Source organism: Citrus sinensis, chromosome 6, assembly GCF_022201045.2.
Source record: "Citrus sinensis cultivar Valencia sweet orange chromosome 6, DVS_A1.0, whole genome shotgun sequence".
Lineage (NCBI taxonomy): Eukaryota > Viridiplantae > Streptophyta > Magnoliopsida > Sapindales > Rutaceae > Citrus > Citrus sinensis.
In genome coordinates this window covers 18571891-18588632 of record NC_068561.1, presented here as the reverse complement: position 1 = coordinate 18588632, position 16742 = coordinate 18571891, and the positions used below count along the sequence as shown (strand labels likewise).

The following is a 16742-nucleotide window of genomic DNA, read 5'->3' as shown; positions in this document are numbered from 1 at the left end:
TATCAAAACAAGTTACTTTTTTAATTAGCTGCTTATTGCATCCGCATAACATAAGTAACTTATTTAATCAGCAACCGTAATCCCAAACTGGCCTTAGTCTCTCTTTTACATTTTTTTCTTACTTTTAACTTTCTTTTTTTTAATCTGGTATTTCTACTTATATATTTACCGGTTGAATTCTCCTTGTACGATTCTATTGATATATTCACAAGTAGAATTCTAGTGAAACTCATTTAGGTCAATTCTAGGTTAAATATCTAGATATAAATACACCACAAATAAATAAAGTTGAGTTATTAAATTTAATAAGATTATTAAATGAATTATATTCGAGTTAACACCATTTTTCTTTTATCTTATTAAAGTTTAAATTCTTGATCTATTTTTTCATATTAATGACAGAATTATAAAACGAACCATCGTGTAATGTCAATTCAAACCCTTTAACATGACCTATTAAAATATTTTCGAAACACATCTAGCAATATATTTGTAATTAATTAAGTTAAATATTGTACATGACATCTTAAACTACTTTTTATACACACATACATACATTTATATATATATATATATATATCACTTTAACGTTTTCTCTATTTCAGTTTTAATTTTTTTTATTATGTTAAAAAAGTTAGGATTTTCATCTTCTTATATTAGTTGAACCACAAAAAAAAAGAAAAAAAAAGGCGTTTATATTCGAAGGAAAAAAAAGAAAAAAGAAAAAAGTGTCCCAATAGCAAGACAGTGTCGTAATAAGAAGAAGAAGAAGAAAAGTAATTTTTGGATTAAGGTGATTGATTAAGAGAGCAGACAAGTAAAATTATACGTGTATGTGAATTTGTGAATAGAGCTCAACCAGTAGCCACTCTGAGATGGGAGATGGTCACCTTCTCATCTCAAGGGTTCATTTATATTTATAACTCTCCTTCATTTGAGCAAATGATCAAGCTGGGTTTTAATTGAGCTGTACCATTGTAATGTAATATTAAAAATAAAAAACACATATTCTAGTTTTATATAGTAGTCAGGAGTGAGGCTACTGAATACAAATAAATATCCCATTACAATGAAGAGCATATTTCTACATTTTCGAGGACCCAAGCAATGAGACACTTGGTACAACAACAAAAGATACATCCAATGATCAACAAGACACTTAATACAACAACAAAAGAAACATCCCAAAAGATAATTGGGAGTCAATATATCATCCTTCTTTGGCGTTACTATCAGATGCCAGACTTGCATCGTCTAAGCTAGGATGAGCAACAAGCCTCTCAACGGGGACTTTAGCCACATCACGTCGTACTCCAATATCAGAAACCAATCCGCTAGCACAATACATACCATAACCCACTGCTGCCAGGCCAGTGCAGCTGGTAGTCAAGTATCGGAGTGGTGAAGAAACAACAGCACTTACAGCGGCTAGCAAGGACGCTGCCTGCCCACTCCGACCAACGCTGAGGCTAGTTATCACAAGAAGACCTGTTTTACAGTAGATTGCAAAGTCCTCACAGTTGTTATTGAACACATGGTAGACACCAAAACCATTCTGGAGGAGGAAATTGGCACGATGGACGACATCTTCTGGTGGATCAGATTTGGCAAGTGTGCAAGTCCCTCCTCGAGGTTTGGCGAGAAAGAGAGCTGGTGAGACATCATACTCAAAGAGGTAAAGCTCACCACCGTAAAGAAAACAGTCAATGCAGGATAGGATGACTCCGTCATCCCTCCAGTAATCGCCACACCTGGGACATGGATTATCTGAAGGACGAGCAGGAGATGAACTAAAAATGATACGGTCTAAAACAGTTCCAGTGCCAATTTCCTGACCTGCTTCCCGAGTGAAATGGATCACCATTCCATCACCGACGTATACTCCTGGTTCATATTGGAAGCGTAAGTTAGCAAAATTATTATTGAATCTTATAATTCTATGCTAAAAGGTTTTTCAAATTTTCACTTGCTGATTGGTATATACAACGCAGCTTGCACATGATATTTAAAAGTTTGCCTATGAAAGTGAATTGAATAGTCTAATTACCAACCAATGAAGGTATATTATGTTTGAGGAAAAATATATGCACTGTCCATATCAGGTTCAGTAGGAAGACTAATAAAAAATTACTTGAACAAAGCATCTCATGGAATTAAAGAATCCTTCTAAGTATTAGATTTAGGAGCAGTGCAACTAGACTCCACCAAAAGTTGTCAAAATTAGGAAAGTTGTGATAAGTTCAATATATAGTCTAGATTGGAAAAGAAGCATCAGCCTTTGTGGCTTGTGTTCTACGGTTGCCGCCTTTCATTTGACATAACCAATTATTTAATTTGAATCACTCAGTATTTCGAAACTTCATATTTGGGTCACAGTTCAACGATCTCAGATACAAAATAGATATTCACATGTGAAATTTAAACTACATCGGTGTAAAACGTAAAACCTTTAGAAAGGAAGAGAGATAAAACTGAGATTTTAGCACTCTTAAAATTGAAAATAGGCATGTCTGTTCACTACTGAAGTCTTTGCGGCGGTCAGAGAATTGTGCTAGACTGACCATCCAAATATTGTCTCAGATTACATCTTCAGCTCAATTTTTGAAACCAGTTTTAGTATTCTATGAAATTTTCTAACTACATTTTAGTTTGAGTGTTAAATTTGAAATTGTGATGTTCTGCAGTTTTTGACTTTACGCGGGCTACTATACAGACTACTATACAGACTAAGCAAATGTTTCTTCTTCTCTTTTCCTCTGCTTCATATATATATATATATATATAGAGAGAGAAATATTCTAATATAGAATTTTAGATTTTGTTGAAGTCCGAAAAAATATTAACCCGAGTAATTTAACAATATAATAATTATTAATGCTATTAAACCGTGCGGCTTAGCTATATATATATATACATATAGCACTCGTAAAAGCAAATTAAATAATAAATATTGTGACACTTTCATCAACTTACCATTAGAAAGTACCATGCTCAGCATTAATTCCGTTAATAGCAGTAACTAGAAAATGAAAACAATGGGGTTTTGTTCATTTCCAATCTAATGATAAAAATTACCAATAACGACAGATCGCACTCCAATCAATAATTCACAATAATTTATTTATCTACAGTATGACAAATTCCCATAAAGGAAGTCTTGCTGCCAACTGAATAGCTTGCCTTCTGTTGGATTGATATTCAGCACATTCCCTGTAACTAGATTCATAAGGAGTTCCCAGAATCCATGTTTTACAAGGATCAATAATTATCTTCTCCAACAGTTCAGCATTCTCAATCAAACATATCACAAAATCCGTATCAGCTCCACACCCTTCCAATCCTACCACTTCCAACTCCCTAATGCTTATTAATTCACTAAGACTTGAATATATGTGATCCTTGATAGTCTGTACCCATTCAGCAAATGGCTTTACATCATATAACTGAGACCAAGGGCAAAGACAGTCATGTCAACAAAATATTCCCAAAATATAAACGCAATGATTATATTCTGCACCATTAAAACTAAAAGCACATCTATGTTATGAAAAACATTATTCATCAAGAAATCAAGAAAAAAATTACCTTCAGTGTAAACTTATATAATGAAGTAGCTGCATTCAAGAAAGATGCACAAGGAAGGAGGTGATCATCATCTAATAAATCTATTTCCATCTCCAAATGCTTCAGATTATATAACTCAGGAAGATTATAATAGACGGCCACCTCAGGTACTGGATACACCTTCCACTTGATAAAATAAGAAACAAAAACACATCAACACCAACAAAATTTTAAGGCCAAAGAATCAATGACAATTGCAGTGAATATAAAGGTAAGGCACACTTACTGGCAAAGCTAGGTTCAATTTAAGAGTATGCAATCGCACAAGAAAACTTGAAAGCCAGCATAGGTTTTTCATGATGTAGTTGCTAAAAGAGCCACCAAAAGATACCTCAACAAGACGAACTTTTCCTAAACAAATAGGCTTTGCTGGTCCGTTAAATTCAAAAGATATGAGATTCGGGGCATCAATTTCAAGACACTCCAAATAACCTAACTTTAAGTACTTCAGCTTCAGTAACGAACCAGAAACTTTAAGATGCTTCAGACATACTGATTGAATAACACTTAAAACCTCAAGAAGGGGGCAGTAAGACAGCAAATGTGCAAGAACATCTCCTGTTATAGCTACATTTATCAAACTTAATTCTGTAAGAGAACAGAAGCTGGAATAACTAACAAAATGTGGTGGAAAATTGTATTGGCCAACTTCCCAACGACCAGCCAGAAATCTTCTAAAGTTCAACTCAAGCCTTCCAACTTTCTTTTCTACTGCAAATTTGATCCAATTATGTATATCATCGTCAGAGGTTACATCAAAACGAATCCTTAACTCTTCCATGGTGCGACTTTGAAGTGATCTTAAAACTTGATTGACCCAACTCACAAACTTGCGCCTTTCTACATCAAACACCTTATCATCTCTCAATTCAAATTTATGGGCCGCCGTTGTGAGTGAATTGTGAAAGTTCAAACAACCAGTAAACCACTTCCATAAATATCTCCATCTACTTGATAGTATGCTGGTCCTTGCTGCTTCTTGTATAGTCAAGCAAGATAAGACATTTACAAGAACATGATCAGAGAGTTCACTGAGGCGATCATGAACGCAAGTATAATCTTCACTCACAATCTCTCTTTTTATTTTCTTATTACAGTGCAGAAACGAATTCTTGTCTGGGGAATTAACAAACCCAGCAATTATATTAGCAAACTAAACATCAAATAATAATAATAATAATAATAATAATTTGGAAGGAGTATAATAGTATAGCCAAGTAACCTGTAATGCAAGAAAGAGACTCCATCTGTCGGCTACTTACTACAATCGTCTTTAATTTTTTTTCCTTTCTCTCTATCTCTGAAAGTTCCTACAAGAGAAAACGTTTTGAATCATAGCAAAAAAGAATGCAACAAGGAAAGAACCAAATTCCTAGCCGCAACCAATGTGCAATCATAACATATAAACTCCTCAAATTAAAAAGCAAACTTATTTAAATTGTTTAAATTGCTTCCCATCAGCCAAAAAAATAAAATTAAATAAACAAACAACCACAAAATAAAATCTCCAAAGGCTGAAAATAATAACAATAACTCTGAAGGAGTACCCAACACCACTTTGCCTACCAAACGGTGACACCGGAGCTAGGGTGGTGACGGACGACGGCTAATTTCAGTTATGATTTCAAATTTTTATTGTCTCTTTTACATTTTTTTTTCAACCGGCAGAATTCCCTTTTACGATTCTATTGATATATTTTCACAAGTAGAATTCTAGGAAAACTCACTTAGGTCAATTCTCGGTAAAATATCTCAATATAATGTGACACAAATAAAAAATCCAAAATTATTAAATGAATTGTTTTCGAATCAACATTTTTTTTATCGTATTAAAGTTTATATTCTTAATCCATTTATCAAATTAATGAAAGAATTATTAAACGGATAACGTGCCATGTGTTGGCCAAACCCTTTAACACGACCCATCAAAATATTTTCAAAAAATGTCTAACAATATATTTGTAATTAATTAAGCTAGATATTGGACGTCACATCTAAAACTAATTTCACTTTAATGTTTTTTTTTTTTTAAGGAAAGCAATTTCATTAAACAAAGCGAATTACAAACTGTTTAATAACCTCAAAGGTGGAACAAAATTTAATTCTTGAGCACCTGACATAGAACCTCCTGTTCTTGCAATAAAGTGAGCAGGTAGGTTCGCAGATCGACGCACAAATGAGAATTGCACTCTCCTATAGACATAGGTAAAGCTCGACATTCATCAATTATTAACCCAAAACCATTAGGCCTCGAAAACTGCTCAACTAAAGCTTGGAACACTCGTGAGCAATCCGTCTCTAGAATAACACAAGGAAACTGCAATCCTTTAAGCCAACTAAGGGCCTCTCGGATGCCAAGAGTTTCAGCCTCCCTTGCTCCAAAATTTCACTTTAATGTTTTCTCTATCTTAGTTTTGATTTTTTTTATTATGTTACAAAAATTAGGATTTTTATCTTCTTAGACTTAGTTGAACAAAAAAAAAAAAAAAAAACACATCTATATTCTGGCAAAAAAAATAGAAAAAAAGGTGTCCCACTAGCAAGATAGTGTAGTAGTGGTAATAAGAAGAAGTAATTTTCGATTAAGGTGACTGATTAAGAGAGGATACAAGAAAAATTATGTGTATGTGAAACTGTGAATTACAGCTCAACCAGTAACCGCTCCTGAGACTTGGAGATTGTCACCTTCTCATCTCAAGGGTTCGTTTATTGGAGCAAATTATCAAGCTGGGTTTTGATTGAGCTGTATCATTGTAATGTAATATTAAAAAAAAAAAAACTCATATTCTAGTTTTAAACAGAAGTCAGGAGTGAGGCTAATGGATACAAATAAATATCCCATTACAATGAAGAGCATATTTCTACGTTTTGAAGGACCCAATTGACCAATGAGACACTTAGTACAACAAAGATACATCCAATGATCAATGAGACACTTAATACAACAACAAAAGACACATCCAAAAAGATAATTGGGAGTCAATATATCATCCTTCTTTGGCGTTATTATCAGATGCCAGACTTGCATCGTCTAAACTAGGATGGGCAACAAGCCTCTCAACGGGGACTCTAGCCACATCACGTCGTACTCCAATATCAGAAACCAATCGGCTAACACAATACATTCCATAACCCACTGCTGCCAGGCCAGTGCAGCTGGTAGTCAAGTATCGGAGCGGTGAAGAAACAACAGCACTTACAGCAGCTAGCAAGGATGCTGCCTGCCCACTCCGACCAACGCTGAGGCTAGTTATCACAAGAAGACCTGTTTTACAGTAGATTGCAAAGTCCTCACAGTTGTTCCTGAACACATGGTAGACACCAAAACCATTCTGGAGGAGGAAATTGGCACGATGGGCGACATCTTCTGGTGGATCAGATTTGGCAAGTGTGCAAGTCCCTCCTCGAGGTTTGGCGAGAAAGAGAGCTGGTGAGACATCATACTCAAAGAGGTAAAGCTCCCCACCGTAAAGAAAACAGTCAATGCAGGATAGGATGACTCCATCATCCCTCCAGTAATCACCACACCTGGGACATGGATTATCTGAAGGACGAGCAGGAGATGAACTAAAAATGATACGGTCTAAAACAGTTCCAGTGCCAATTTCCTGACCTGCTCCCCGAGTGAAATGGATCACCATTCCATCACCAACATATACTCCTGGTTCATATTGGAAGTGTAAGTTGGCAAAACTATTATTGAATCTTATAATCCTATGCTAAAAGGTTTTTCAAAATTTCACTTGCTGATTGGTACATACAATGCAGCTTGCACATGATATTTAAAAGTTTGTCCATGAAAGTGAATTGAATAGTCTAATTACCAACCAATGAAGGTATATTCTGTTTGAGGAAAAATATCTGCACTGTCCATATCAGGTTCAGTAGGAAGACTGAATCAACAATTACTTGAACGAAACATCTCATGAAAATAAAGAATCCTTCTAAGTATTAGATTTAGGAGAAGTGCAACTAGACTCCACCAAACGTTGTCAAAATTAAGAAAGTTGTGATAAGTTCAATCAATAGTCTAAATTGGAAAAGAAGCATTAGTCTTTGTGGCTTGTGTTCTACAGTTGCTGCTTTTCATTTGACATAACCAATTATTTAATTTGAGTCACTCAGTACTTCAAAACTTCATATTTGGGTCACAGTTCAACGATCTCAAATACACAATAGATATTCACGTATACAATTCAAACTACATGGGTGTGAAACCCATAGAGAGCAAGAGATAAAACTGAGATTTTAGCACTCTTAAAATTGAAAATAGGCATGTCCGTATACCACTGAAGTTCATCTATGCCATTAATGACAACATGGTTTTGACTAATATCTATCACAAGGAAAATTCTCCAAACCGGAAACAAGCAAAATTCAAAGTCTTCTTTACTTCCAAATAATCAATACACTTTTCCAAACTGCAATTGTGAAGACAACTTGCTATACTGACAATTGTACCCTTAATCCATCTGAATAATACTCAATCAAGTCTAAAATAACACACAGATAACAAGTCCACCAACATTTTTTCACATAAACCTAAGGCAAAGCAGGTTTATGATTCAACATAAGTGCAAGAAATCCATAGAAATAAAGAGTAAAAATACACATAAAAACACCAAGCCAATACAGCTTAAAGTCAGAGCTTCACGCCTTCACCTACTAAATTCCAATAATTATAAGAAACATGTCAACCAAAATAAAAATTAACAAACATAAAATTTCCCAGGGTAAATTTCAAAATCCAAAATTGATGAAAACCCAACTGCCATCATACATCTTGAGAAAGTATTAAAGGTCAAGATTTAGTTCTTGATAAAAACTTGGAAGTGAAAAATGACTAAAAAATAATTCAAACATAACCTCCCTAATGACAATTAACTACTTAAAATAAACTATTAGCTTATTCAAATGCAATTCAAATGTAACCAAAAGTAACCCAATAGATAAGTGATTAAACTGACGGATTAGCACTAGGAGAGAATCACAACAGTTTCTATTAAGAAAAGAAAAAAGAAACAACCGTGATGGGCATAAACGTAGGCGTTTCGCCAAGAATAAATGTGATCGCCAGCTTTGAGCTCCTCTCTCTTGATCTTATTTGAGAACAAACCCATTCCACCCAACGTGCTTGTTTCTCTCTCTTCGTAAGACCACAAAGAAACAAGAGAGAGAGAGAGAGAGAGAGAGAGAGAGAGAGGCGCTAATCGTTTCCTTTGCTTGTAAGGCTCTCTGGTCTCTTCTTCCTTCGTTATTTTGCTTTCTTTAATCTGAAACTGAAAGGAATTTTAATTTTTAATCTTTAATTTAATTTTATTTTGAACATTAACGTATTTGGCGTGAGGGTAATTACTACTAACTACCAAGGGGTTTTTAAGAATTACAAGCAAAATACATTACTCGTTTATTAATTACAATTTACAAGTTTTAAATTTCAAATTTTAATTTGAAATTTAGTTCTCGTTATTTTTGTTATTATTATTAATATTTTGTTTTACTAAAAGGAGATTTCATTTAAAATATTATAACAAATTCAAAATTTTACTTGACTAAACAGTGAGCTGTTTGTCATGCTTGCTGATCCTAAAAATATATAAAATTATGTGCACTTTATCTCTCTTTCACTGTTTCAACTAGGAGTCTCTTTTATTTTATTAACGCTTTTTCAGTTTCAATTTTCACAATTTGATATCTTCAGTTCTTTGGGCTAATAGATTTTTTTGGACTGGTTTGGTTTGCTAGTGGGCTTCGTAGCAGATTTCTTCTAAAGTGGTGTTACTAAAACCCCTCTTTTGTTCTTCACAAGTTCCACTTTTACATCTGCTATTTTATCCTTCTACCAAAATTATATTAATTTTTAGTTATTCTTAACTGACCATGCAAATACAGCTTTTAAAAAAAAAAAAAAAAACTTATACACATACAGCAAGCTTTTAACATAGCATGGGAAAAGCAATTTTGATTTGAGGTTATTGATCAAGAGAGGAGATAAGAAAAATCGTATGTAATCAAAAAATTTAGATAAACCATTCTTTGGCTTAGAATAAAACTGTAACTTGCTTGTCTGACGTTCCATCAATATGCAATTGGATGGATGATTAGATTTCACTTAATGAAGTTCAAGTTTCCTCGTGTGTTTTTTATTTATTCATGAGTTCATCTCCATTAAAGCATATTTTCAAGTTGAACTTTAATTAAACTGCATCCTTGTAATATAATATCAACACACATTTCCGAGTCCTATAAATATCCAGGGTACATCTTTTAAATCATAATTCTACATCTATGAGGACCCAGTTGAGTAATGAGACACGTCTTGATACAATCATACAAAGAAAAAAGACAGCACCCAACAAAAAAAATAATCTGGAGTGAAAAACTCATTATTCTCTGGCAAATATCATCAGACGCAAGACTAGCATGGTTCAAAGATAGGATGACCAACAAGCCTCTCAACTAGGACTTTAACCACATCACGCCGTACTCCCAAAATCAGAAACATATCTGCTAACACAATACATACCATATCACCACACCCACCAGGCCGCTGCAGCTGGTAGTAAGTATCAGCGGCGAACAAGACTCTCAACTGGGACTCTAGCCGCATCACGACGCACTCCAATATCAGAAGCATATCGGTTAGCACAATACAAACCATAGCCGAAAACTGTCCCGCCAGTGTAGCCGGCAATCAAATATCGGAGTGGTAAAGAAACAGCAGTGCTTACAGCGGCAAACAAGGATGTCGCCTGCCCGCTCCGACCAACACTGAGGACAGTTGTTACAAGAAGACCCGTTTTACAGTAGATTGAGAAGTCCTCACAGTTGTTCTTGAACACGTTGTAGTCACCAAAACCGTTCTCAAGGAGGAAAGTAGCACGGTGGATCACCTCTTCTGGAGGGTCGGACTTGGCAGTGGTGCAAGTCCCCCCTCGAGGTTTGGCGAGAAAGGCTGCCGCTGGGACATAATACTCAAAGAGGTAGAGCTTGCCACCGTCAAGAAAACAATCAATGCAGGATAGGATGACACCATTATCCCTCGAGTTCTCGCCACACCTTGGGCATGGATCAACTGAGGGACGAGCAGGAGATGAGCTAATAACGATGCGGTCTAAAAAGGTTCCAGTGCCAATTTCCCGGCCTGCTCCCTGAGTGAAATGGATCACCAGGCCAGCGCCGATGTATATTCCTGGTTCATATTGGAACGTAAGTCAACAAAACAGTTATTGAATTTCATAATCCTATGTTAAAACGTTTTTCAACTTTCCACTTGCCAATTAGTATACAATGATTGTATACGATATTTAAAAGTTTGCCTACGAAATTGTACTGAGAAGTCTAATTACAAAACAAAGAAGGTATATCATCTTAGAGGCAAAATATACAGTCAACGTCAGGTTAACGAGGAAGCTAATCAACAGTTTCTTGGATGAAAAATCCCATGAAAATAAAGAATTCGTCAACTAAAATCAGTGAAGAATTAGATTTTAAGAGCAGTGCAACTAGAATCCACAAAAGTTTTCAAAGTTGTGATAAGTTCAATAGATGGTGTAAATTGGAAAAGAAGGATTAGCCTTTGTGGCTTACCCAGTTGTCACCTTTCATTTGAAATGCTCAGTTACTTTGGATCACTCAAAACTTCAAAATCAGATCACACTCCAGAGATATCAAATAAATAGAAAATTGATACTTACATCTGCAATTTATACCACATCGGAAGAAAATCTTAGAGATTGAAAGCAATAAAAATGACATTAAAAATCGGCACGAGCCGTGACAGCATACAACTAAATTTTGGTTACCCCATTAATGACAGGTTAATAAGCTTTGACGAACATCTATTAAAATCCAAAGAAAGGAAGAGTAAAAACACTAAGAAAGCAAAATCTTAGAGAGCAAAATAGATAAAATGACATTGTGGTGTATAAGGGATTGCTTTACATTCTCAAGCGATCACTTTTACATTGGATTCTGATTATGTTTTGGTAAATTTAGATTCAATACAATCATTTGGTATATCAATACTAAAATTAGAATATTTATATACAATGACTAAAATGTACAAATTTTATTATATTAAAATAAGATATAGAATCTTTAGTTTTAATTAAAATTTTAATATAAACAAAATATTTATGTAAAATAAAAATAAAAAAACATTCGAGGTTCCGTTGTCGGCGTCGTCGCCGTCGCCGGCATTCGAAAATATATGCCGGAAACTGATTAAATAGGCACCACCGATCGCGAATATGATACTCTATTAAATGGTAGAAATTTATCCAGTATCGGAAGCGCGGCGGTGGAGAACGCAGCACTCTAAGTTTACGGCCACCATTAACCGTTGCTTAAACAGCATTGAACTTGGCTTCAAAACCACCATAATCATAGTCATATGTTGCCAAACTGTTCAGTGAGAGTGGTGGTGCACCTCAATACGTCACCGCTTGGTGGTGGCCAGAATAATTTGTTAACCGCGTGTGCAGCCATAATATCTCCTTCTCCGACGAAGACGCAATATTTTCGTTGTTCAAACGATTTTCAATCTAATAGTATTATTGGTGTTGCCTATGAAGTCTGTTTGACGAGCGCCGGCAACGACGCAGGAAACCTCACTGGCAGTTCTTTTTTTTTTTTTTTTAATTTTGTTTTGTTAAATTTGAAAATTATAAGTAATAATAATAATTAGTTATATGTATTATTTTTGTTTCAGGATAATTTTGAAAATATATAATTAAAGTAAGGACAATTTACGTATGAAATATCACAAAATCAGATTAATAGAAAATTAGATTTTCAGAAGCTACTTTCGTATGCTTTTAAAAGTTTGTTAAAAAATTAGATTATTAGATGATCAAATTTTTACATAATCCATTTTTGAAAATATTTACAAAACACTTTTTCTGAGTGTTAAATTATCGTATAATCACTTATTTGACAATCTAAAGCAATCTAAAATTAACGTGTAGGAAATATGAATGCAACACTGATAAATTAAGAATTAAAATCCAAATTAATGAAAATCCGTCTGTCATCATTCATCTAGAGAAAGTATTAAACGTTAAGATTAAGTTCTGATCAAAATATAAACAAATAAAGCAAATGCGGCACAAATAAAATAAATATTAAAGAAAACAAGGGAAAGAAAACAACCGTGGTGGGCATAAACGTAGGCGTATCTCCAAGAATAGATGTGATCTCCTACTTTGAGCTCCTCTCTTTTGATCTTCTGTGACAGCAAACCCATTTTCCTCAATTTGCTTCTCTCTCTCCCTCACACTTCCTATGATTACTTACACTAACAGGTAAATAAAGAAGCGAGAGAGAGAGAGAGAGAGAGACCGAGAAGCCGATCGTTTATAGTACTAGTCAGCCACTTTATTCTCTTCTTTCTTTTGCTTCGTCGGGCTGAGTTTTCCATTTCCTTTTTTTAATAAACTTTTTTTAAAAAAAAAAAAAAAAAAAAGGGTGTACTAGCATTGGAAAATCTAAATAAATGCTCTCCGAATTTGCGTTTTCTCATTAAAATTGATCAATTAAATAAATAATTTTTTTTGACTCAAGTGCTGAGACCGTGAGAAATTAGAATAATATACTGTTTCATTTCGTTTTAACATGGGTCCCGCAGTGGAAAAAAGCACGAATTGATGCTTTCGAAATGGACCCACAGACAGAAAACAGAAACTTCTTTGAGAAGCTGTTGTTGAATGGAACGGCCGAATTTCAATATCCCCCGTGTTGTTACCTTAATTTCTTTTTGCCCCCCAATAAGTTCTTACCTTAATCTCTGAAAGTTAAACAATTTAATTTAATTTAATTATAGTTTATTTAAGATTGACGTTTTTGGCGCGAGAGTAACTAGCAAGGGTTTAACATAGTTTTACAAGTAAGGACGGTGTTTCTTTATTAATTACAAGTATTAAAATTTTGATTTTTTTTAATAAAAAGTACAATTTTTCTGATAAGCTCAAATTTTGACACTAATAAATTAATAATTCATGAATGCTATATCCTTCAAGTGTAGCTAGCTTCTATCTTCTGAGAAGGATCAGAAAACAAGGGACTCAACCTGCCTACAAGACGTAGTCCCACAAGTTTAGAAACTTAGGGGCAGTTTCATCAAGTAAAATGCATTCCTTAAACTCCACAAAAAAAACATACCATTTAAGTAAGGGCTAAGGGCGTTTTCTGATGGCAAAGAGTGAAAGACTTATGGATTTTTTTTTATTAGCATTTCATTGTTTATGTTAATATATTTTTAGTTCATTTGAATTATTAATTTTAAATTAAAAAATATCAAATTCGAAAATAAATTTTCTAACTAATTACTAGTTGAGTGTCCTACTACATTTTAGAGGACAATTGAAGAGTGATAAATTTAACTTAATATTTTTGAATTCTGCTTTTGTTCTTTGAATTAGACAAATCTATTAAAACTGCTCTTTTTCTCAAAAAGTATTTATGTTTGACTTGAGATACTTCCTTCACTTAATATTGTTGACTTTTCTTCTATTTTCTTCTTCAATTTTCCCTCAAACTACGAGTATTAAAATTTTGATTTTTTACATAAAAAGGATAACTATTCTTCAAGCATAGCTTATGAGAAGGATTAGAAACAAGGGATTCAGCCTACTCAACAAGATATAGCTAAGAAGCCAGAAATCCAGTGGAGTGTATGTGGTCTCTAAAAAAATAGCAATTGAACATATAGAATAGAACAACCACTATTAAGTAAATTACATTCTTTAAACTCCACAAAAATAATATCATTTAAATAGTCAAAGGCGTTACATGATGGCTAAGACTAAAATGGCTACATTTTTTAAAATTAAATTAGGGTTTCTTCTATTTACATTAATATATATATTTCTACTTCATTTAAATCAGTATTTATTAAAATTAAAAAAAAAAAGTCCCTATCGAACTCGAGAAGGATTTTTCTGACTAATTACGCAAACAAGTGATTTACTTGATTTTTAAGTACAATTTAAGGAGCGCTTTGTAAAATTTTACTTTAAAAAATATTGATCAAGTTGTGAGTATTTGTACGCAACGCAAAATGGTGGATATATAAGTAATATTCCAATATGACCAGAAGACTTTTCCGTATTTACCATCAATACCCCCAAGAGAAGTCAAAAAATTCGAGAGTTGAATTAGAATCAATCAGAGGCTGAGGCTCCATTTCCAATCGAAGCTGTGTGGTACGAATCAATGGCGTCATCGACTCAGCGTCTCCTCTTAGCTCTCACAATATTCATCGGCGTCCTCTCAATTTCAGCCTCCGGAAGGCCATGCAAAACCCTCTTCATTTCCTCGTACTCGATCCATTTCAATCCCCGTAACACTAACCCTAACTCCGAGAACCCCGCTGGATTCGTCACAATCTTCACCGAAATTCGCCAGTTCAGCCCCCACCGTCCCTTAATCTTCCTCGACCGTCCGATTCTCCCTTCAATGGACGATCGGGAGCAGCACCTCATCCACGAGCCAAAACGCCGCGTTTTGCCCTTCGAGTACGACTTCTCCTCTCTACGGGACCGGACCAAGGACATTCTTAGCGTCGTCGTTGCTTTGCTTTTCGGCGTTGGGTGTGGTTCGCTTACTGCCGTTACCATGTATTTGGTGTGGAGCCTCTTTGCTAATCGTCACGATTCTCGCAATTCGTATGAGGAATTCAGTGATGTTGATGATCATGATGATGATCTGAGCCCTAAGAAGATGGGATATGAGAAGATGGCATATGAGAAGATTCCATCTAAGGAAGCTGCGTGAGGTGGTGTTTTATTCTAAATAATTAATTAAGCCTAATATTTGTGTAATTGTGTACTGTGTTCTTATTTTCATTTGATGATTTCACTGCGTTTATAATGTGGATTATGATCATTATCATTCGAACAAAGTTCTGCTTTGTGGTCTGTACTTATAAAGCTGTTATATGTCTCTATGTTTACTACTTTCAGTTAAGTTCTTAAATGAGGAATAAGCTTGAGAAAATACGCAGATGATGTTAGATTTCATATTTTGTGAGTTGTTGCACTGCATGCTGTGAGAATTGGTTGTTTGCATATATGTTGGTGATGTGTCTTTGATATTGTATTTTCTTTTGTGGTGTCATGTTGAGCACCTGTAAGGAGCCTTAACTCGCATAGTAGATGATGCCATTCTTTCAATTATATTCTCTCCAGCATTCATCTGATTGAAGACAAATCCAACCCTGGAGATGGGTAATTTAATTTGGTATTGCAAGTTGAGCATATGTGATGGTTGATGTATCTTGTAAGGTTAATTGATGCTTTGTATCTGAACGCTCAAAGTCCTCTTCGTCAAATGCAAATATTTTTTTCCAAATTTAGGCATTCTGTGGATGCTCTGTTTCCTCAAGTGCTCCACACATGCATCAAACTGACCGCTGTTTTCCGTTAGATGGACGTGTATTGGGTCAATTACCAATATTTTTCAAGCTTATTTAATGTTCGCATTTAAGAAAGGATCTCTAATAAAAAGGATTGTGCGTGGTTTCTCACTTGCTGTTGTCATTCACTCATTCTTGTGTGTTAAATCATTGATCTTTGCCGTTGTCTTCTTCCTGTCTATGATAATGAATTACTGCAGTGTTTTGCCTGAATAACCCTGGTTATTCCCATGGTGGGAAACATATTCTGAAAAAATGAAATCTTCAAATTAAACATGCATGTGGAGTTTAGATCGTAATCTTTGTTCATAGTTTATGGCTGTACATGATACAACTCTACTGCGTTACATGCTGCATTTTCTCTTCTAGTATTAACCCTTACAGGTTTTAATTGTTTTGAAGGTTTTGCTGATATATATTTGAGATACTTTTATGTAATAGGTTAAACTTGTGGAGTAGCTGAAGCTACATAAGGACAATTTAGTCTGCATTTTCAATTAAATTTATCATTGCGGCCAATTGAGTGAGATCTTTTCAAGTCTTAGTTTGTGAGTACTACTCGTTTGTTTTTGTGGATAATGAAATATATGAAGGCAAGGAACAGTGGAATGGTTGAAGCTGCAGAATGCCAAATTAATTCGTCACCACTCCCCCATTTCTTCCCTTGACGTGACGTGGCTTTGGCGTCTTTATGTCCTTCGAT

General features: G+C 34.7%; 4 protein-coding genes across 7 annotated transcripts; 1 reads left to right on the top strand and 3 right to left on the bottom strand.

Moving 5' to 3' along the window:
• Nucleotides 1–1195: 1195 nt before the first annotated feature.
• LOC102611498 (protein LEAD-SENSITIVE 1-like) lies at nucleotides 1196–8918 on the bottom strand. 3 transcript variants are annotated; one of them, XM_052443200.1, is made up of 3 exons: nucleotides 8651–8918; nucleotides 7034–7285; nucleotides 1196–1632 (listed from the first exon to the last, which is right to left on the bottom strand). In XM_052443200.1, the coding sequence occupies exons 1-3, from the start codon at nucleotides 8742–8744 to the stop codon at nucleotides 1211–1213; spliced, it is 768 nt and encodes a 255-aa protein (XP_052299160.1). In that variant the 5' UTR covers nucleotides 8745–8918; the 3' UTR covers nucleotides 1196–1210. The 3 variants fall into 3 exon arrangements, with proteins under 3 accessions (XP_052299160.1, XP_052299161.1, XP_006481318.1); XM_052443201.1 differs by having other exon boundaries at nucleotides 1196–1675; nucleotides 7077–7285; XM_006481255.4 differs by lacking the exon at nucleotides 1196–1632 and having other exon boundaries at nucleotides 6429–7285; nucleotides 8651–8910.
• On the bottom strand, nucleotides 3028–5378 carry LOC102611782 (F-box/FBD/LRR-repeat protein At5g22660-like). Of its 2 annotated transcripts, none has more exons than XM_015531163.3 (5): nucleotides 5172–5378; nucleotides 4847–4934; nucleotides 3851–4740; nucleotides 3586–3750; nucleotides 3028–3443 (listed from the first exon to the last, which is right to left on the bottom strand). In XM_015531163.3, exons 2-5 carry the CDS (start codon nucleotides 4869–4871, stop codon nucleotides 3126–3128), a joined length of 1398 nt encoding a protein of 465 aa, XP_015386649.1. In that variant the 5' UTR covers nucleotides 4872–4934; nucleotides 5172–5378; the 3' UTR covers nucleotides 3028–3125. The 2 variants fall into 2 exon arrangements, with proteins under 2 accessions (XP_015386649.1, XP_006481319.1); XM_006481256.4 differs by having other exon boundaries at nucleotides 5191–5378.
• Nucleotides 8919–9842: 924 nt separating the features above from the next.
• On the bottom strand, nucleotides 9843–13032 carry LOC102611215 (protein LEAD-SENSITIVE 1-like). The gene is made up of 2 exons (XM_006481254.4): nucleotides 12778–13032; nucleotides 9843–10816 (listed from the first exon to the last, which is right to left on the bottom strand). Exons 1-2 carry the CDS (start codon nucleotides 12869–12871, stop codon nucleotides 10194–10196), a joined length of 717 nt encoding a protein of 238 aa, XP_006481317.1. The 5' UTR covers nucleotides 12872–13032; the 3' UTR covers nucleotides 9843–10193.
• Nucleotides 13033–14838: 1806 nt separating this feature from the next.
• LOC127898571 (uncharacterized) lies at nucleotides 14839–15399 on the top strand. The gene has a single exon (XM_052443793.1). The coding sequence runs from the start codon at nucleotides 14839–14841 to the stop codon at nucleotides 15397–15399; it is 561 nt and encodes a 186-aa protein (XP_052299753.1).
• The last annotated feature ends 1343 nt before the right edge of the window (nucleotides 15400–16742 follow it).